At 36.4% G+C, this 23705-nt stretch overlaps 2 protein-coding genes across 3 annotated transcripts in view; both read right to left on the bottom strand.

The window, feature by feature from the left end:
• LOC139725491 (cytochrome c, somatic-like) overlaps positions 1–7748 on the bottom strand; it is a 9098-nt gene extending 1350 nt beyond the window's left edge. The window contains exons 1-2 of one of the 2 annotated variants that reach the window (XM_071636564.1): positions 7505–7748; positions 6145–6365 (exon numbers count right to left, since the gene is read on the bottom strand). In XM_071636564.1, coding sequence (XP_071492665.1) covers positions 6145–6365; positions 7505–7509 — 226 coding nt within the window. In that variant the 5' untranslated portion in view covers positions 7510–7748. Of the gene's footprint in view, positions 1–6144; positions 6366–7011; positions 7135–7504 lie in introns of those variants that run through there. The other variant, XM_071636565.1, reaches the window with a different exon arrangement.
• A 3344-nt stretch (positions 7749–11092) lies between these two features.
• Positions 11093–14217, bottom strand: LOC139725484 (cytochrome c iso-1/iso-2-like). The gene is made up of 3 exons (XM_071636557.1): positions 14213–14217; positions 12292–12491; positions 11093–11247 (listed from the first exon to the last, which is right to left on the bottom strand). The coding sequence occupies exons 1-3, from the start codon at positions 14215–14217 to the stop codon at positions 11093–11095; spliced, it is 360 nt and encodes a 119-aa protein (XP_071492658.1).
• Between the last annotated feature and the right edge of the window lie 9488 nt (positions 14218–23705).

Genomic DNA, 23705 nt, shown 5'->3' with positions numbered 1-23705 from the left:
CTATACAAATAATTTGCACCAAATGACTGAGCATAACCTGCGTGTTTCTGTGTTACTAGAGAAATGAACAGAAGCCATTGCAGAGAAAAATGCAAGTTTTATTTGGTCTATATGGGAAAGTGTTTCCGATGTCTTATTTCGAGTGCCAATTATGCATAGTTACACTCTGATGCGATACACTTGTGTTCCTGTTCTAATGAAATAATAGCAAATATATGTAGATTAAAGTTCCTACCTAGCCGCATTAGACAATAATAAATACATGATATCATTGAATGATACGTTAACATTGATTTATAATTTTAAAAAATGAAATACACCATTACAAGATATGTATAATTTATTGTTTGTTTGTTTGTTTTTTATTGTTCCATATTCCACATTTCAACAAATACATAAAACATAAACATCACAATACAAAAGCCTGGATGAATTGTCACGTACAGCTTATAAGACAATAAAACATGTGAAATATGAGGAATCTACATAGAAGCATTGCTTGTAGGGTGTAGATTCCCAGATGCGGATGTGAGATTATTTCTTACTTGGGTATGTAATTAAAGGAATGACAATTTCTGAATTGGAGAAATATAAACGCCAAAAAGTAAAACGAAAAAGAAAAAAGAAAACAATGAAAACAATGTCCGCGGCACAGACTTCTTGAGTGTTGCGTGATCACCCGAGCGAGGTACAAGTCAGATGCAGTGTACAATAGCAGAGATACCAAATGTGTACAAAGGAAGTTCAGGAGATAATACAGAAATCACGAGCGAGGCACATGTTACATAATCGATAATGTCAGTAATGTGAAGTATGAACAGAGAATATCGAGGAGGATTGAAGAATAGCTATAGATATGAATTAAGAAAAATTAGTTTAAGTTTATGTTTAAATGAATAAAGAGACTGAGATTGGATTATTTCTCTATCCAACTCATTCCAAAATTTAGGTCCTGTAGTGGTTATTGTTTTTAAAGCAGATACGGTTCGTACAGGAGAATGATGAAAAGAATCTTTTTGTCTAGTAGGGTAAGAATGAACTTCAGTATTTTTGACAAACATCGAAGAAAACACATCAGGGAGACCACCTGAGTTTAACTGATACAAAAATGACCCGATATTAAAATGATATAAATCCTGGATCTTAAGTGTTCTACTGGAAAAGAATAAGACATTAGTGTGTTCGAAAAATGTGGCGAAGTTAATTATCCGTATAGCTCTTTTCTGTATCAATAATAAAGAATTAAGTCTAGTTGTACAGCAGTTTCCCCATGCCAGGATTCCATAACCTATATAAGGCAAAAATAGAGTAGAATACAATGAATGCAGAACATGTTTAGGAAAAAACTGTTTTAACTTATACATAACACCTACATTTTTTGATAATAATTTACGCAAAGAATCAACATGAACTTTCCATGTCAACTTACAATCAATATAGAGACCAAGGAATGTTATATATTCCACCTGGTTCAATTCTACGTCGTTTACAACCAACTTACCCGGTAAAATATTGATTATATTGCTAAAAACCATAAATTTTGTCTTGGTCAAATTCAATGACAATTTATTAGCCTGAATCCACTTAGATACTGATTTTAATTCAGTATTTACGGTATTCAGTAGAACATGAGGGTTTCGATTTGAATAAAAAATACTGGTGTCATCGGCAAAAAGTAGAAAATAGAGCAGAGAGGACGAACTGCGAAAGTCATTCATATAAAGAATAAACAATAAAGGACCTAAAAGGGATCCTTGCGGTACCCCACAAGTTATAGGCTGTGAACTGGACACATGGCTATTCAAACTAACAAATTGAGTTCTTCCAGTAAGGTAACTTCTAAACCACTCCAAGGCCCTCCCACGAATCCCATAGTGTTGTAATTTGTATAATAATATTTCATGGTTGATTGTGTCAAAGGCCTTGGAGTAGTCAAGAAAGATACCCACTGTATGACACTTGGCATCGATCGCTTTGATAATTTTCTCTATCATGAGTAAAATAGCATGAATTGTGGAATGCTTTTTACGAAATCCAAATTGATTTTCATCTATTACATTACAGTCATTTAAGAATCGGAATACACGTGTGTACACAATCTTTTCAAGTAATTTAGAAAAAGAGGTTAATAACGATATTGGTCGATAATTTCCCAGTTCGTCCTCTCGGCCCTTTTTATATATCGGGATAACTTTAGTGATTTTCATCCTAGTAGGCACTATACCGTTCAGCAATGACAAATTAAATATATGGGCGAGAGGTACAACAATCTCATGTATAACATATTTCAGAAGATAATTAGAAATTCCATCATAACCAGTACTTTTTTTGGCTTAAAGATTATTTACAATTTCAACAATTTCGGATTCTAATACAGGCATAAAAAACAAAGATTGATTATTGCGATGACTTAAATACGTAGAAAAAGGTATATCCGTTTCCGGAATAACATCAGCTAAATTAGATCCAACCTTCACAAAATATGAATTAAACGCTTCAGAGATTTCATTATCATCTCTTAACTCGATGTCATTTACACAAATCTTATGGATATCCGATTTATTTCGTTTCTTCTGAAGAACATCATTAATAACTTTCCACGTGGATTTAATGTCCTTCTCATGGAGAAGAAACAGTGAAGAAAAATATTTCTTTTTTGCCTCACGCAAAACAGAAGTAAGAACATTACGATAACTAGTATATTTGCTTTTTGCAGCATCAGTTTTTTGAGACTTGAATATATAAAAGAGCTTATTTTTCTTATTGATAGACCTCAACAAAGATTTCGATATCCAGGGGGATCGTGGTATCTTTTTATAATTTGATCTAAATTGTGATCTTATCGGAAAATGAAAAGAGAAAAGAGGAGCGATCAGATCAACAAACTTATCATATGCATCATTAGGTTCATTCGCATTGAGAACCACTGACCAATCAATATTTAACAGGCTTTCCTTTAATCTTATAATATTTTGTTCAGACATAACACGAGCTGTAGAATTCATTTCCCAAGTTGCAGGCTTAAAGCGATTTAGTATAAATGGACTGGAAGCAAACACTGGGAAATGATCAGACATATCCGAAACTATTATACCTTGATCAGTTGGATAATGAATATTAGTGAATATATTATCGATAATTGTATACGCTGAATCAAATATTCTGGTAGGTTTAGTTATACACGGCGTAAAAGCATATGAAAACATAGTGTCCACAAAATCCTGGCAACAGGGCTTTTCGTGATACTGCAGTAAATCAAGATTGAAATCCCCCATTAAAAAACAATGTTTATTATGCAAAGACTCAGAATTCAATACGGAATTCAGTACATCAAAAAAAGCAGTATGATTACAGTTTGGTGGTCTATAAATCTCACCAATCAAAATATTCTTTCCAGCTGGTACGTCGATTTCAATAAATATGCTTTCAAAATCTTCAGTCATATGACATAAATTCTGAATCAAATCAAAATTGAATCCTTTCTGAACATAAAGAGCGACACCCCCTCCATGTTTATTTACTCTATTATTAAACACAAGAGAATATCCATCCAAATGTACTAGGGGAGATGACACGTCAGACAGCCACGTTTCGCACAAACCTATAACAGAAAAATCCACATTGTGTAAATTCAAAAATGTCTTCAGTTGATCAAGTTTCTTATACAAACTTCGTATATTGAAATGAAGAATAGAATAGTTGTTCTCCATCTTGAAAAAATCACGTGTACATATGTCCTGAGGGGAAATATAGTCGGAACCTCTACCTCGCAGTAATGTATCATTTTCATCATAAGACAAGTCAAATTCTGGAGTTTGTTTGTTTAACCTTTTTATAACATCGGAATCAGAGATCTCATTATCATCACCATAATAATGCATGCCCATACGACTGGTCATTAAGTCACTGCTCTCTCCATTAGTTACCATAATGGAGGAGTAAACCTTCGGATTTGAAAGACATTCATGATAGGTGAATCAGGGAAACAGAGCTGAATAAAGTACCTCGCCAGATGAAAGAAAAACGTGTGTGTGTGATTACATAACAAATGGCGTACATGGATTAACTCGCTCGGGTGACTCACGCATACCGCTAGGGATGATTGACCTTGTATATGCATAGCACTATATGCATTACAAACTGTGTCAAAAGGGTAAATGACATAGCTGAATTCACGGACATGTTTTGACAGGAACTGAATCTGTGATAGGAATGTGAACTTGAACATCATTTCAAAAACGGCTACGAAACACAACAGTAAGTGCATACATATGTATGCATTGTACATTGAAAAAAAAAAATCTATTCCACGACATTACTGAGTGAACCGGAGGTTGCGCCTGAACTAACACTGCCACCACCTGTACTTTTGATTTTTGTGTTATCGTAAACAAGCACAATACAAGCAGGCATACCTCTTTAAAAAAATGTCGTCTTGACTAAGCTTGAACCTTAGGGCGTACAGTCAAATTTAGTACATAGAGAAATGCTATATGAGTAACCTTCGACGAAGAAAAAAAAATGCCGTACGAAATGTAACCGTACATACATTAAAAGATAGTATTTGTGATACATATTACAAAGTGTAGAGTACCTGCATCCTTTGTACATCATCATTATTATAACAACTGAACATTATCGGCCTATTTGTACGTCCCTACGGTACAATTAAAAAATCCGGAGTCTACAAACATACGGTTTACATGAATTGTCAGATAGGTTCTGTAAATCTAATGCATATGCATCGTTTACACTCCACATAAACACGTATATAACTTACTCAAAAATGTGCGGTGTAATATTAAAGGTATCAAAATGTGACAGTTTTTATAATCGGTAGTACACAAGCCTAAAATCGCAAAGATCTGCAATTTTCAGACAATTTCAGGCTACAGATTAATGACAATTTCTGATGAGTTCAGACTTACGCTTTTGAGCAGCTTTGCAAGACATACATAATACCAATTTCGATGGATTAATCTTTGTACAATTCCCACTTCTTTGAACCTTTCTCTTTGAAAAAGAGCACTACTTCCGTACCTGTGACAGATATTTTTGTCGACAGATTCTTCTCCCTCCTCATCTTGTAGGCCACTTTCGCTAGCTGACTGCGCTTGACTTTCAGGGCAGGTGGAAGGTCGGTTCTCACCGTCATCCGAGCCATGTCGCTTGTAGTGTTGGCGTTCTGCTTGCGAGGGGTATTGGAGTCGAATGCTGCTAGAATGCGGTTGCGTTCAGCCATGTAGACAAACTTCGCGATAATTGGCGGGGGTCTGTCATCATAGGCACGCTGTTGTAGGCGATGTACATTGACGAGGCAGACAGCCTTAGCCTCCTCCGTGCTCAGGCCCAGGTATAAGAAGACATCTCTCACCACTTTGTCGACATTCTCGTTGGGCGTAGACTTTACTCCGTAGAAGAGAAGGTTTGATTTGCGTTGGTAGATTTCAGCGGCGACCATTTTGTTTTCTAGCTCCAGAATCTTGCGTCTAAGTCGTTCTTCCACTTCAGGGATGTGCTGCTTTTCAATGTTCAGAACACGATCAGAATTATCCTGAACTGCACTCTCAAGATCTTGAACTTTCTTGTTGTTGTTCCATTCACTTCAGCTATTGTTCCATTCACTTCAGCTATTTCATTCACCCGAAATGGCTGAAACAGCTAATAATTATCCTTCAAACTGACATCAGTTCTATTTGTGTCTTCCTCTTTAAATTGATGGTTTGCTATTGATTTATTAATGAGTCTTTGAAATGTTCCTTTACCTGAATATCTTGCAAAATGCGGTTTGACTGCTTTGGGTCTTTTTTTTTTTTGGGGGGGGGGGTGGGTGAAGTAGTTGTGATTCACTAATTACTTCTGAGTGACTAAAATTGACAATACTCGGTTTAATGTGACCCATCAACGTATATATAATTTATATACGATCCATGTGTTTCAAATGTTTGCCAGTGACAAGAATGTATAGAAAAAAATAGCATTCTTTTTTTTTTCTATACTTGTACAATGAAATTATGCTTCAGGTTATACTGTGAACTCGTCTGACATTATTTGTTCGAGCAGTTGCTGACGTACACTTTGTAACGCTATGTATCAAAAAGCAATTTAAAAGTCATGGAGGATAATGAATAAGGGCTGACTTACCTCTCTTCTCATCAGATTCTACAAAGGCGAAATCCGGTACCGTGCTCGCTTCCCTGCCCCACAATCCCATCAGGTTGGGTCCCGCGCGATGCTCCCCGCTTTTGTCGATGTCATGGCAGCCAGCACAATGTTCCTGGAATATCAACGCCCCTTTATCGGGGTCGCCTTTAGCGGAGAGGTCATCAGATTGCGCCGCCATACGCTGGTAACCCTGTTTATTTCTTAAAGGGAAATTAGAAAGGAAACGTATCCTTATTTCCAACTGGACACTGAATGCGTTCATTACTAAAAATGGGATCTATACACCCTATAAAGAAACATATCCATATGCTACGTAACCATCCATAGCGTAACACAGACCACGCACCATCATAAGATTTAAAAAAGGTGCGGCAATAAGAGCTGCAGTTATCAATAAATTACATGGACAGCTATATCTTCTTAAGATATAAATATATCTGGCATTTAAAGTGCAAGAATGTACTTCATTTTTCAGATTGAAATATATAAAACTTCAAAGTTAACAAACACAGGAAAAGGATTATTTCTATCTAGCATTAAAGGCCGACGGGTTCAAGAACGTAATATTTAATTCAAATTTTTTTTTATACAAGATACATGCAGAACCAATGAATGGTTTGGACGAAAACATCAAATGTAACCTTTATAATTATAGCAAACTTTATCATCTGAATGACGTGGAATTATGCTATGCTTTTGTCATCTGAATCTCCGATGCTTTATACATGTATTTCAACACTCCCTGTCTTTGGCTGCCTGTAAGGTAGTAATCAAGGCACCAATGGAATGAAAACTAGGATTTATACGCCTATCAGGCTATAATTATCGAGGGAGAATTCTACTCACCTAAGCTTGATCTTAGTAGAAACGCGGATCGCTTCAAGAAAGATTTAACAATCATGAATAATGGACGAAATAATGCTTGATGTGGTTTGATATGCCTACAACTTAAAGTGTAATACATTTAAGATTACCTTCTACTTTTTTCTATGGGAATTCTACTCCTATCATTGCCTTCTGATTTTAAGTGGAAAGTCCAAGGTTCAAATTGAGCGGGCCAAAACGTGCGTGTTCATGACCTAAGTCATAAGAGAACACAAAGCAGTTTCAACACGGAATGAATTCTTAATAACCACTGCGAACTGCAGCGGCTCGGTTCGTGTAGTGTTGGATATTGAAATGCCGTCATGACAATCATGAAACTTGGCACGTAGGCACTCACCGAATTGCTCGGGCTCCTATAGATGCCTACACGCATTGTATGGACTGCGTATGCAATCCCCGCGTCATACAGGTATGTTTTCGCTACGATCTATACTTGCGGCGCTGCAACACTCACCCCATGATATTATGTCGTGATGAACCAAGCCAGGGAATAGTCGATGTATTTCGGAATAAACGTCAAAGATACAGCTGACCTGGTAATTGGCGGCTACAGTCTGGCGGAATGTGTGCTGTGAGTGAACCCTTAGCTCATGCTTGGCGATCACCTTCGATGCTTCGCCTGGATTCATACAATGTACTTGTACCCGCATAATAATATGAATAATGTGGGTACCCTTATCTGTACATTAGCTCGGAACTGGAAATACCTATTATTGAAAATCGGGTGGGATAATAGGGAAATACATACTCAAGAAAGGAAATGGCATGACCTTAATCTGAGAAAAAAAAAAGGATTCAAAGGGGGAGGGGGACAGGCCGTAGACGTGAGATAATATTACATGATTGTATTCTGATGGGGGCAGAAAGTTCTGTGTATATAACTTGCAGATGGCATCAAAATGCGCTGCCCTCTACGAAGCGTTTGTAAATGGCTCCGTTAAAGACAGGTACAATGAATATGGCCATTTTTCTTTCTTCTTCAAAATGTAATGCTATTTTTTTCTCTGATACTGATTTTACTTGCAAATTGTTTACATACTGCTGTACAAGCAGATGGAGTAACGAAAAAGCGTAAACAGAGATGTGTGACATAGAAATATAGAACATGATATATATGAAGTGAATATAATTGGCAAGGACATTTCAAATAACATTTTTGAAACTTATCTAACAATTAAAAGACACAAAACAATATATAATTTTGTCATATCGGGTAAGAAGGTGTATCTTAAGCCGTGATGCATGTGTTGGGTCACCGTCTGATACATTTTATGAAGGGTTCCTTTCCAAGTCCAAGACAACTTTTTTTGACAGAAATGTATTCATTTTTAGTAGTCCATCACAGCTGCAAACTCTTCAAAGTATTAGCATTCTGGTGAGAAAATGAAAAATCAGGCAATAAAAACAAAATTTTGTATGCGTCTTGCCCGCACTTTGATCCCAGAGTAAGGTCAAACTGGGTAGCTTTCTTGCCTGTGTAGCATTTCAGATGAACCACACCTATTGCTTGATTATAAACTGTGGAATGCAGACGGGTGTAGACCCGTAGGTTTTCCGAGAGAAAATGTTCTTCATTCCTTTATCGCCAAGGTAGTCTTAAAGGAAATAAAGTCATTGAACGAAAACACTTAGATGCATGTGAATTAAAAACCAAGGGTTTTCTCCTTACCAATAGCAGTGTATTTAAGACCTTTTGGATATAAATTCCACTCAAACTCAAGGTCGAATAAACTCAGACAGATCAATTCTTTTATAAGAAATGTCTTCTCTGTGAGAGTATCTGTTTCTAACTATACTGTCAACTTTTGACGGCTTAAAACTATAGAAAAATCGAAGAATTTGCCCTTTTTTCCTATTTTAATGGACAGGCGCTGCATTAAATGTGAAACAGAGTGTTAAATAGGCTATGAGACTGTACCTCCCAACAATCTCTTATTTCAATTAATTTTTAAAAGGGTTAGAATGGTCCAAGTTTAAAGAACTGCATCTTAGAGCGTAATCATTCAAGCTGTGTAGAAAACAGAAAAGTAAGTTTGCCCTCTAACTTTTTTTTTGTTTTGTTTTGTTTTGGTTTTTTTTTTGGGGGGGGGGTGAGCAGGGCGGTCATTTAATAATATGTGTTTATCAAAGTACAATCAGAGGTGTGTCGAGAAGTTTTGATGAGTTTCAGTGTCATCTAAATCTCTCTCCAGTGCCATCAGAGTATGTCACAATTAGCTAGAAACTGGCAGTACTCTCATATCAACTCAGTGGTAGTCTTTTTGATGTGAGGAAAGGAACTCCAGAAGGGCAGGATGCTTGTTGTGCTCAGAAGGAGACCTCCGGATGACTTTCAGACTTTTACATTTGAACATTTAAAAATTAATTATACTGAGTACAGATCGGTTTCAGAATTTAAAGTGATTGGGATGAGGAATGAGATGATCTTTCCGAATGTTTATTAATTGTGACAGCTGCTTCATTTGCAAAGTAATTCTACCAAAACATAAAAGCTGTGTGAAACCAGTGTACTATTTCCAGCCCATGTTTTCTTCAGACGTTACTGTTAATTATGTCACCACAACTTTAAAGCATCATGCATGTGTTTATGTACAGGACTTTCATCACAGTGACAACACTTATTAACTACTAGTAATAAAAAAGAGCCACAGACTGCTCCCTTTATAGAATTATTCGATGCTTTCTTTATTGTTGAATCAAAACTTTGGTCAGCAAAGCTTATGGTTTCTTTATGACATGATTGTTTTGATGATTCAAGTGTTATTTGGTGCAGACATATAATCAATGAATAGTTACATGTGTGTAATACCGTAATTAAATACCGTTATGCTGATAATTTGGTATGCGTATCAGATCAAGCGTTGCTTCGGTATCGCCTGATTGCCAACAGAAAGAGGGCCATCATTGTGGATTTATCTTTTGTGACGTTGCTTAAATACTGCAGTCTATTTTGAAAATGTCAGAAAAACAATAAAGAAACAAACGTGGTATTGGTAAACAATGTGGTGACACAAGCTAGCATCTGGTTTAATATACAAAGAGTAGACATTCAAACCGTATCGATCTCATAGCTGTAAATGAAGGACACACACGCGTACACTTGTAGAAAGTATAAAAATCTTACAGGAAATCTGGAAAATACGTTCTTCACTTGTTTATATATAAAAAAAAATACGATATGCTCATACAAGATTGATCTTCGTTCTATGTAGGTTAATCTCGAAAAAAAAAAAACAACAACACGACAACAACAACTACAGAAAATAATGCTCGACAAATCCATTGCTGAATTGTAAGTATGATATGAACACACATTCTTTACGATGCCTGGCACAAAATAATCATTATACATATCACGTATGCGGTCTTCAATTTCCACATCATGCATCGAAGATTGGTAAATGAAGCCAACGGACATTATGATTTTTTTTAAATGTTTTTTCAACACATAAATGTAGATATTTTATGTTCCTCTGACAAATAAAAGTACTTACTTTTCCAATATCCAACAACATTATCCTCAGAAAAGTGCAATACCTATCGTATGAATTTCGTGCAACTCACGAAGTTTTCATTGCAGCTAGATGCGCTTGATGGGTGAGGGAACTCGTCACATTCTTCAAGTGCTACACCCATCCATCCCATTCACCCTTTGTATGAAAACACGGCTTGCTATTCCTGTTATTCATACCAGACTTTGCTGTGAAAGTGCGTTTTTGTTTTTTAACCCTGTATGTACTTCTTAATCTTGATATTTAGAAAATTTACATTCCGACCAGCTGCCCCTTTCTCCTCCTCAGAATTGTTCTACTCTGGATTCTCTTTGCTTGAATCATGCTGTTGCATTTCCCTGTTGACACAAATTTCAATTGTGTTCATGGTCTGAGATGAAACAAGATAAGATAATCTCTTCGTTTATCGAGTTCAAGAGAACTTGCACCGTAAATACATAACGCAACATTCAAGTACAGCTCGTTATTAATGGGTAACACAAAACAAAATCCCCCTCCAAAGTCAAAGAGAGAAAATGCTGATAATAACGTTATTTCTTGTTTGTAGATGAGGCTACTTTAAGGTAGGCAAGTACATCGGCTCGTTTCTGCTCGTCCGTCTTCAGAGCGCGGAAAAGCATCTTGGTCCCCGGTATATGGCCTCGTTCAAAGTAGTCCCATAACGTCTTGTCATTCCAGATTATTCCTATAAATCAAATGACACAAGAACCATAGGTCATAAGAGCATTTACATTATCATCTTATTTAACAAGTGAAGAAATTCTATAACAATAACAATAACAATAATGATGATAATAATAATGATAATAATAATAATAATAATAATGATAACATATAGGAAGAAAAAGTTACGAAATACAACGCAAAATAGATAACTTATGTCTATCGGGTGATTCACTAATTTTTGCCATCCAATGCGTCGTTTGCATGGTGATGACTTACAACCCCTTGATTCAGAAACATACAATCCGAAAAATTATCGATATTAGGTTTTGCATAATTATAATGAATAAAATCATACAGCGCTATACTGTGTCAAAAATTGAGAGTTATCGTGTACCAGCACGACACATCGAGTACAACCCGTTTGTATCAAAACCAGACAATAAGGTCATGGATTAAGTGATTTCGCATCTACAGATTAGAACACAGCTTGCATAAGGTTTTTAATGTATACGAAGGTTGATCTAATAAAACAAATATTGAGAGTTATCGTGTATCAGCACGTGTACAACCCGTTTGTACCAAAGCCAGGCAATAAGGTCATACATGTAGATTAAGTGATTTTTTTGCATCAACAGATTAGAACACAGTTTGCATTAGGTTTTTAATGTATACGAAGATTGATCTAATAAAATATATCAAATTTGTTTAGATATTGATTAATTTCAAAATAACTTTCCCACTTGCGTAATTTAGCTCTGCATTCACAATATTTGTCAATACAGTTATCACAACAACAACACAAAAGTAATCGAAAAGTACAAAATGAATTATAAATTCTGCTAATGGCTAATGTGCTTTCCTGAGTTGCAGGACGGAAAAGAATTACACGGCCCTCCACCCAACATTTTCCACCCAACATTGTATAAGGAAGCACATTAGGGAATATCTGAAACATACAAAACCATGATGTCATAAAGAAAATCAACATATAATTATGAATAGTCATGCCAAAGTCTCGGAATCAGCAAGATAACACACATTGAACTCATTGTACATATATTACCACTCTTCTCTTCGGATTTGGCAAATTTGTATCCCGGTAGAGTGTTTGCTTGGCGGCCCCAGATTCCCATTAGGTGGGGGCCCGATCTGCGGACCCCACTGTCGACGATGGAGTGACAGGAGGCACAGATTTCGGCGAAAATCGTTTTCCCCCTCTCCTCATCTCCACGTGGCAGGGTCCACGTTTGTTTAGCAGGAGCACTGGAAGGATGATAAGCCGTGCATAAACATTGTGAGTCTTAAATACTCAAGTACATGTTCACAAACACTCAAGCACTATAATATATATATATATATATATATATATATATATATATATATATATATAAAATATATATAATATATATGTATATACATATATATATAAATAACATATATATATATATATGAATAATATATACATATTGTCTATATACATATATACTAAGGCCCTACATAATATTTCATATTATAATCATATAGACTGAATTGAACATTGAATTGAACTGATTATCACATATCATAGAAAGAGAGAAAGAGAAGGTTAGAGATGCATATAACAAAATGTTCCTAAAAACCAACTTTGTTATCTGCATTTGAGAAGAAGTAGGTTTCATATTTATATACACATTTATATATATCATATATATATATATATATATATATATATACATATATAATATTATATTTCCTCGCCTCCATTTTTGTGATGGATAATCAATGAATATGGGATAAAAAGTACCCTGCATAATGATAATATGTGCATTTGTGATTTCATACGGTAAGTGATCAATACATTCATTCTACATTTATCTCTCAAAGCAATATTGATATATATTCATATTATCTTTAAATTCGGGTATGAATTTTTACACAAATCTTATGAAAATTTGAGCAGTGTTATTCAGTAGAATATTGGTTATAACCGTTGATGTGGTATAATTTCTGTCAAATATACATCCATTTTCATTTACGCACACACACACACACACACATACACACACGACCTTCCAAACTTAGTGATATGCAATCACTTATTTTGGATACACTCACTTATGTCTTTTACAATTCCGATAAAGGCCCTAGTTATGATCAATTTGACACGTATTTATACACCAGCCTGCATACACGCACATCACACCAAACACGACGTTCACTCATATAAATCATACAGATACAGATTGATATTTCATCTAATACTCGGGTTGTCTTAGACGGACTGAATTCCTAATGGGGTATCTCTGATATTGATACAGATATTATACTTATTGTTGTATATTTCTTGTATGTCTATGTATGTATGTTATTCCTACGTTCTGTATATGTATGCATTCTATGTATGTACCGATGAACTCTAACGTGTGTGCATGCAAACAAATCAAAATTTTCACAAATGGACAACTAAACTGAATTGAATTGATTTATCATTCAGTGTTGCCGACCTTAATCACGTTCCAGGTTTAAGTCAGATCATGTTATGATGATATTTTGCAGCATAAAAAAATAAAGCATGTCATTCATTATACGTATTTTCGCTCTACAGTGCGTGCTTCTTTGATAATGTAAAAGTAAGAAAAAAATCATTTATACAGTGTCCTTCAGCTTTTGGCCACAGATAGAGTGTCAGATGTGTAATGGAGCTCCATATAGGGGGGGGGGGGTGTCAAAATATCGTGGTATAAAAATCCACTTTATTTGTCTGATCATAGGGAGCTCCAGCTCAATTTTTGCATTTAAATTGATTGGCGCACACCGAATCACACGATCAATTTACCATACTTTCAAACGCACTTCAAACACATCCCTCGTGATTTGGTCAGTAGGCATTAGGTGGCCAGTCATATCAATCTACTATCAATCTATGTCCAATGAAGAGAGAGTAATTCACTTGCGCACTTGCAATCAAAGCGCCCTAGCTTTTGTCCCCTAGAGAACGCACTTACCTCATTATCATCAGAAAGCTCGTGATTATCTCTTGCAAAAATCCAATCGCGGAATCCACCAGGATCAGTTGTACAGTTAGTTGGTTATAGGACTCATCGACGAATTGTTGAAGATGACAAATCGTAGACCCCGTATCACCAGCATAGTAAATTTGCTGGTTTGCTCTGGTAGTGTGCTTCACTGGGCTTTTTTAACAGGTCTTGAAAGGAAAATAAAAATGTATGCGTAATAAATTACGTTTATTTTGGCAGGCATTCGAAAATTTGACTACGCCCTCCTGCAGTGAAGGCCTATCCAAACCCAGCGTGGCAAAGTTCCTAATATCACATATGAGTTTCACTTGTGCTACAGACTGGTACCCGCAAAAAGCGCTGGCTGATCATACTGTCTGAATTCCGAACGGCTCAATGCTTGGTAATAAAATGGATAGCTTCTAACGGCATCTTTGTGAAACATTTATACGAATTCAGGATTGGCAATAAGGCGCGAAGACATTCCCGACCTATAGAAATTGACCAAAATTGTCAGTGGTGAAATGCAATGTGTTTAATGAATAACGTTATACATATAAGAATGTATTTAGATATACATGCATATATTTATCACATATAATACATGTACATGTAAATACAGTTCATCATGAATATATGCATATTTATTTTGCATAATGTGTATAAAACAAAAACTATTGAAATTGTGAAAAATAATCATTTATTAGGTGATCCGAGTATCCTCTCGGATCACCTTCTGTTTTTGTACAGATTCTTCTTCTTCTTCTTCTACTTCTTCTTCTTCTTCTTCTTCTTATTATTATTATTATTATTATTATTAAACCTTATTTCTCCTCAAAAGTTGTGTAGAGGTTATCCCAGAGGGTCCTCTGCCTATCAATTTCAAATTTATACCATATATGTATCATGTCCTAAAGACGACAGATCTAGTTACTCTCTAATACCGTATCGTACATAACGTTCATTAAATTGCTGAAAATCTGTAAATAAAATTGTGCCATAGGAAGAATGAATCACTTGAAATAAAATCAAATAAAAGAACATGATTTTAAGTTTGTCGGTGCACTACCTTGTCCTCATTTTAATGTACGCAACGAGTTTTCACCAGCAGGTTTACAGGGATTTGACTTATTGTGTCGTTGCCACCATTAAAATAATACTCATTAGTGGGCAAACACTGGGTCTCTAGAAGACCCAAGTCAATGGAAGCAGCTCTGTATACAAAACTGTCGGCCGTGATTAAACAGCACAGACAATACGGACTCCGACTGCCCGAGGATGGGAACGTAGTAATCTGGATGAAGCGAGTATAAACATGAACGCAGCGCTTAAGTAGATAGGATTGAATACATTGGCGGTTCAGAATTGATAGACATTACTAGTATTATGTAAATACCTCTATAGTCTTGACGAACAGGAAAACATTATGTATTTGCATAACAGTTTCCGCGTAAAGCTAATGTAATTTTAGCATTGCTCAATGTCAACCACATTGGTAATGCACACAAAAACACGTACACACAGAAAAACGCACACACACAGTCACACGCACACACAAACTATCTTCCATCTCTCTCTATATAATATGTCTCTATCTCTCTATCTCTTTCTCTCTCTCAGCAGTTTGTTGTACCCCCGACATGTTTACGCCAAAGAATCATAGACAGCAATGAATAAAACATTGTTTTCTGTAACCACTCTACCTCGTTAATTGTACAGGAGGTGACTACATTTCACATTGGCGAGCCTTACTGTGATTTCACTCTGTGAACTCATTTTTCTGTTAGATAGGAAACTAATTCACTCAGTCACTAGCAACAGTAAAGGGATTCTCCATGCACTTTATCAAAAAATTAATGCATTTGGGTCTCCTGTTTTATTCTTTTTTTTTAAGTCAATGCGTATTCTTACAAAGGTCATCATTCTATTGTAATGTGATGTGTTGTTCCATGTTCCCAACGAATTACAAGCCAGTTTGTAATTAGCTTATGTATACATTGGTAAAAATGACCTTTCGTTTTTTCTCTTTGGTTGAGTAGGCCTACTCCACACGCTTTCAAAGTGACGTAATCATTAGTTTGCCCAATGTAATAATTTATGGAATTCGTGGTCAAACAAACAATTTTCAATTGACTTGCGTTTAGAACAGGTGACCAGAATAGTTGACATTTTACCATGCATTCATTTTATCGCTTTGTATTGAATGCAACAACTACCTTTTTCTTTTGATTTTGCCGAAGTGCCGCTTGCTGTCAGGTGGATGTGCTGCAAGTACCATAGGATCACATGAATAATCATCACATCACAGATGCTTATCTCAATGAATTAACCCCCCCCCCCAAAAAAAAAAAAAATAACCAAAATGCCTGTTGGTACAAATGACCCTTTTCTGCCCCTGCGCAAAGTGGAATTACGATGTGGTCTATTGTATGTGAGGATACCCAACATACATACACGCACAGGCGCACGCACACATATGCACGCACAGAAGTTATGCGATGGACTGAATGCGAGACAAGATAGAGCGACTTGATCACTTTCAACAACGCAACGCCCACTATTAATACGCCATCATTCCGACAGACGCATGCACGTCGTTTTGGATGGATTCAAAGAGACGGGCGGAAACATTTGCCTCACTATTTTAGATAACGTTGTGTTGTTCATCCTCGGCTGCTGGACACCAACACCAAAATGGCTATGATAAGGCCATTCACACTTCTACTAATTACTGGCAGCAATCTCTGTGAGTTTTCTCATTTTTGCATTGCATTAATTGATGCCATTATAAGATGCCTTACATTTTCCTTGTTTTCACACTTTTCAGCCAGTATAAAAGAAAATATCGACATGTACATGATTTCTAAAATCGACAAGATTGCGTGAACATTCTGTGGACAAATACAAACGCAAAAGAGAATGCTCGCACACGTCATCACGCAGGACTAACATGACTGGTGAGCGAGCTCGGGGCCTGAGTTTACTGCTATCCTCTTACTACATTGTCGATCATTGCTGTAGGACGCCTTCATGACATGTATTGATAATCTACAAACTGATTATACAGAGAAAGTTACCCAATCACAATCATGTCTTTTGTTTTCATTCCCAGTCTCTGGGTTGTCAGCAGACGAGAGCTGCGACGTTAGATGCCCAAACTTCAATGGAGGTTGCGGAACAATAAAACTAAGGAATGGAAGGACGGTAACCATGGTAATGACGTTGATGAGTGATGAGGACTTTGCCAGGATCGGAACTCAACATGCAGGGAACAAGATCCGAGGATATACGTGTAAAATACCAGGTATTATTTGTTTATTTCCTTATCTCTTACGCCAAATTGTCTCACCATTTCCTTTTTCAAGTATTGTATAGAGTGACAAAAATCGTTAAATGTATTTTATTTGGAATCGCACAGGGTAAGTAGCACAACCCCAGAAAGAGATCATTTAAAAAAAAAAAATGTTTAAAGGAGAAGCAAAGGGTGCCATGGCATCTAAAAAACAAATAAGCGAACAAACGTTCAAAATAATCTTATTGGACAAGGAGATCGACATCCCAAATCAGAAAAATTTAAAGATGCGCTAATGCATCCCCCGAAACCGAACTTGTTAGGCCTCCTTTGTATAGTTTGTTAAAAAGAAATACGATCGGATTTCCGTATTAATGATTAAACTGTCTGAATACTATTTCAGGGTCTTAAACCATAACATCTTAGCTATATTTTGCAGAAAAACCCGTTCAGTTTGGTTAAGTGGTCACAGAAAAATTTGGATCGTTGAAGAGCATGTCATGCGTCTGATTCTTCCAAGTTTAGCACTTGGATGCTCTTGGAACTGCATGTGTGAACAGAATGGACAGAACTTGCAGGGAAGGGAGTCCCTACATGCTGCACGTAAACCTTTATTTCCTTCTGACCACTGAAGCAAATCGGATGGGATTTCTGTAAGATGCGGGTTTTGAGTTATAGCTTCATGCCCTGAAATTGTATTTGAATTTTTTAACTGTTTCTTGAAGTTATCGTCAAGGAGGGTGCCGTTGTGTTTTGTTTTGTTTTGTTTTGTTTTGTTTTGTTTTGTTTTTTGAGGGTGTTGGGGGACATATACAACGTATTTGTCGACAATTCAGAGCAATCTCTTGGGCACTTTCGGTATTCGCCCGGTTTTTATACTAAATGGCACAGAAAAGGATTTTCCAATCAAATTCAAATGCAATCAGGCAACACAAAACAAAAAAACCCAAAGAAACACAAAAAAACCTTGCCATCTGAGTTTAAACAAGAGATTTGACACGGAGCCGGCGAATTTCAGTAAAGGGGATCATTCAACTTAATATTTTTAATTCAGTACTACGGATAGGCCTATGTACAATAAGTTCAGGTTTCCCAAGCAGAAGTCCAAACTGGATACTATGACCAATTAAGTTGTGACGTAGATCTTTTCTGTTTACTGTTACAACAGTATTTTGAAGCCTAATACGGTACATGACACAATGGTAACAGTTTAAGTCACTGTTTTAGTGGCAAGCAATGCTATATGATAGTAGTAATTTAAGAGTGCCAATTTCATTGGCACTGATAACATTTTTTTCCACTCCTGTAATGTTGGGTCCTGGCTTAACAACAAATTCGTGCCTTAGGTGCAAAGTCACTTGTTGTTTACAGTGGCCTATAGTAGGAAGATGAAAATGGTCGAATTTCCAACACGTTGTGGGGTCTGAAAAGCAAACGCAAGCAAAAGCAAGTCAACGAAGTAGAGGACGGATTGCCCATAGTATGCTCATGCGTTGGCGCAACACAATTGTGGACGGCAATATGACAAAAAAAAAAAAAAAAAAAACGAACGAAAATTCTAAATAATCGTCATGTCTAACATCAGGATGGCGTGTAATAAACATAGCTGCAGGATAAAATATTCCAAAGTTAAAAAATTGCTACCTTTATATTTTACCTCTAATAAGTAATACAAAAGTTGTCTCAACTTTCTCATTTAGCGTTTGACTAAATTCAAGCGACCTCATGGAGCTACTTTGAACATAATTTTTTATTTTTCTTTTCTTCCAAAGAATGTAGTTATGAACCTTGCCAAAATGGAGGGAACTGTACCGAGACTGCAACCGGACACTTGTGCACCTGTGCCAATGCCTTCTTTGGAAGTCAGTGTGGTGAGTATAGGGAATTAACGCTGTAGCCGTAACACAAAAAACAAACAAACAAACAAAACAAAACACAACGGGGGGGGGGGGGGGTGGGGGCGGGCAGGAAGCAAACTTCAAAGTATAGTGTACACACTATATTATGATTCGTAAATACAACATCGGCGTAATATGACTTGTGAAAACACATATCGTTATAGTGTGGATCATTGCAAACTTTCGGATTGTGTAATATGGAAAGTCAAACATTGTTATTGATTATTATTTCCTCAAAAGTTTTATGATACGCATTTGCATATCTATATCGAATTGTTAAAAGGGCATTTCTACATGAAAGTTACTCTTTCAATGAAATAGTTTTGGTTTCTGGAATATTATAATATATGTATACATATATATATATATATATATATATATATATATATATATATGTATATACATGTATAGGCGTACCTGCGCTTTGGCGTCTTGTCCGCTACCGGCGGTTTCACGCTGTGGCGATCTTCAGGCAGACTGACTTTCAAACTGATGTGCTTCTGGATATATATATATATATATATATACTGGTATATATATATATATATATATATATATATATATATACATATATCATTATATTGCCTTTATTTGTTCGCAGATAGGCATAGAACCAAAAAGTGAAAAAAGGAGATTTTCTTTACACTTTCAATCAAAAGTTGAAATCTCAGCCCTGCTGCTGGCAAATTTAGGTATTTCGTGTCAAAATCGTTTCGTCCTTATTCAACGCAAATGTTTTTATGATGTCTTGAAAGCATATTTGTAATTTTGCAACTGATTGACATATTGCCCTACATCGACGTAAGTAAGCACTGAATTAATCAGTGTGTTAGGTGTAGCCAAAGCTATGACTCAAACACTGATCAATTCAGTGCTTATTTACGTCGACGTAGGGCAATTTGTCAATCAGTTGCAATAAAAATACCTCGACGGAAGAATTTCATGAATTTGAATATTTCTAATTTGTTTGAATGTGTTCGAATGTCTAAATCTCATAATGCTGTGGCGGAATATTTTAGTTTTCGTCCGTTTCCTTAGTGGTCAGTTCTCTTGTCACATGTATTAATTAATTTATATTTTCCATTTTCAAAGAATAGCCTATGCATGTATATTACAACCCGACAAAATAATGCATTGTGATATTCCATGTAACATAATGATATAATTCAGAAAAATGTTCCTTGTTCTAAATGGATGCGAGTCTTGACCCTTTGGGTATTGTACTCCAAATGCGTATGCAATATAAATGAAGTAATATAAGCCTACCTCCATTATTGTCTTTTGTGTGGCGATACCGACTGTAATGATGATGATATAAATAATCAATATGATGGCTACTCTCAGTTTACAGTGCCTTGATTTCCCTCTAATTACAATGTCCCCATCATTGTTATCAATAACTTATCAATTCTACAGCCTGTCCAGTTATCCATACGCCTGATGTAGGCGGTTCAAGGACCTACACGATTGGTGGATGGAACATATCATCCGGTATAACGTCGTTCGACCTGGAAGTCAGTGCGAATCGTGATGCCCACGTCGGTTTGTTCAGTAGTAATGCAGGGGGAGGGATGTATGAAATTGGTGAGTACCTAATTTCATTACTTCTGAGAGTGATCATCATAATTGCCGGGCCTCCATTCTACTTCCATTATTCATCCCACTGCTCCATTCTCTCGTTTCCGACAAACGCAAATAATTGCACATGATGAACTAAATAATGCGTTTCTATGCATACAAACCACCAACTCTTCCTCTCTCTCTCTTTTAAAAAATCTGTTCATTCTTATCTCTCTCACTGAATGGCCTGAACTCCCATTCCTCAACTGTATCTGCGGTAGATTCACCCTATGTGGCTACATGCAGCAACATTGTGTATTGACTGACATTTTCAAGGCCGGGACATTGGATAATTTTGATATTTTGTGATTAAATCAGAGTTTATACTGGCGTCTGTTTTGAAAAGCATTTCAATTTTTAAGATGCACCTTTCATTTTCCTTTTATAAGAAATAATATTCAAAGTAAAAACCCTTAACTCAACTAAAAAGTCATACTGGAATCTGAAGTATATCGTCTCATACGCGCGTAACACTCTTAGCTAGGTCGTATAAAGAATTATTGAAATGAATTAATCTAACTTCGTAATTCAGTTCTTCACTTCCTTTTCTACTCAGTGAAAGAGCAAGTCATTAACTGTTTGATGGCTAGGAGGCAACTTGCATGACAATGACAATCTTGACAGAAACGAGACCAACGATAGCAGACACGCGGAAAGAATAATTCGATCATATGCATGTTTCATACACATTCAGCATAACTTTTCATTTCCCCAGCACTAGGAGGAGCAAAGAACGGACGAGTCAATGTTGCCGGAGCGATGCGGCGATGTGTGTCTCCACCTGACCAGTGCGACAATTTCGAATTCGGCGCTGATGACGTGTCGCTCTCCGGAATACCTCACTACGACCACTTCTGGTTCAGTTTCGCTGGCGGTGTCATCAAGTTTGGCCACTACGGAGAAGAAACACCTATTCTGGAAATGACTGACCCGAACCCTGTATTGGTCGACTACATTGGCATATTTACTGGCTACGGATCGGAGGGCTACTGGAAACTCCATGGATTCTGTTGAATCGAAATTGATCTATCATATATCTATTCGTTTCCCACAGGAATAATTCCGTTCTGACTAGAATAATTCAGTTCTGACTTTCGCTGTACAGGGGATTTGTCGTAACATTTGTCGTAAAGCGGCGTAATTACATGGGTAAATCTATCATTTTCAATTGATGGAGGTTTTTCTTTATGGGGAAGGAGGTGGGAAATGTCATTAAATTTCAAATATTATTTGTATATTCAGCTGACAACCACATTTTTCGTTCTGGCTCACATTTTGGATTTTGGAGCTCATGTCGAATTGGCATTGATATTCAATATTCCTCATACATGTCCATATTATATAATACACAAGTGAATGCTAAGCATAAGGCATTAGGACTAAGAGTAAGTAAAGGAAACCAAAAAAAAAAGGTACATAATATTACCGGACAGCACTACCGCATCCCTGGCAAATTTAGAAGAAAAAAAATCTCCTCCTGAAAAAGGACTAGATATATTGTTATCCCAATGTGTTATAGAATGACTGGGATAAATTTCAAAACTAATTTTCAAGTCAAAGTACATGTACAAATAAACGAAGATATTGTTTCATATGCCTTGTGCAGTTTTCAGCTTATTGAGACCATAGCAACTATGTAAGCGAAGGCAATTCTAAGTATCCTGACGGCGGTGTAGAATGTATCTCACAAGAAAAGTAAATGTACTACACTGTACTGAATTCTAATGTTTTATCTTCTCATCTTTAGTTTGCATCCATGAAGTCGATTCAACCCCCGGGAAAATTATCGTCTTTGCCTTTCATGATGTGATCGAAATTAAAATTGTCATTGCATTGCACTATCACTGAATTTGAACTTGAAATTAACAGCCGAGTCGGCTCAAATGACCACCACAATGCAATGTGTATCTGTACAGATATATAGACATTCTGAACACTTCAATATAATGTTTGTATTTATACGCACCATACCCTGCCTCACGATAGCAAGACGGGTGTTACAAGACAAAATCTCAGAAGCTTTCAGTTATTATACACATTGATAGACGGAAAATGTTTGAGGATAGAGTCTATGAGAAGCGTAGGTATTGATTGAAACTTGTCTTGCTGTTGTAAGCTGGTACACCGTGCTTCCTCTCTTGTAAAATAAAACAATTCCTTAATTTGTAATGGGATGAGAAGTCCTACTCTTATCATTAAATGTAACGGAGTGGAATTTGTTTGTACTCTGTGTGCCGTGAGTACCGAATGACACAGAACATACCATGGCATCGTATACACAATCTCAAAAAACCCTGGCAAAGAAAGGATTAAAGCCATAGGATACACAAATTGCAGGAGATTTCATCGAGGTCTTAATCCTAATCACATCGGGCTTATTTTTTGTTTTGTTTTGTTTTGTTTTGTTTTGTTTTGTTTGTTTGTTTTTTTTTTGTTTTTTTGGTTTGCTTTGTTTTGTTTTGTTTTTGTTTTTGTTTTGTTTTTTTGCTATGCTAAAACTGGAGGGACCTCGGCAATCAGTGGTGCGATCACGATGAAATTGGGCATGCGTTATACACCCACGTCAAAATCTACAAGATTGTGTCTTCAGATTTTTTTAAATTATCAATTTTTAATCTTAATCAATTGATTATCCACACGTGCGTAAAAGAGCTGCTTTGTTTGTGTCTGA

Source organism: Diadema antillarum, unplaced genomic scaffold (assembly GCF_040938485.1).
Source record: "Diadema antillarum isolate AM-2024a unplaced genomic scaffold, OU_Dant_1.0 seq00000047_RagTag, whole genome shotgun sequence".
Taxonomy (NCBI): domain Eukaryota; kingdom Metazoa; phylum Echinodermata; class Echinoidea; order Diadematoida; family Diadematidae; genus Diadema; species Diadema antillarum.
The sequence above is the reverse complement of the archived record's forward strand: the minus strand, read 5'-3'. Positions and strand labels throughout refer to the sequence as shown.

Coding starts and splice junctions, on each gene's coding strand:
- LOC139725484 (XM_071636557.1), bottom strand. Junction 11,248..12,291: donor CAAATCCGAAGAGAAGAGTG/GTAATATATGTA, acceptor TTTGATTTATAG/GAATAATCTGGAATGACAAG.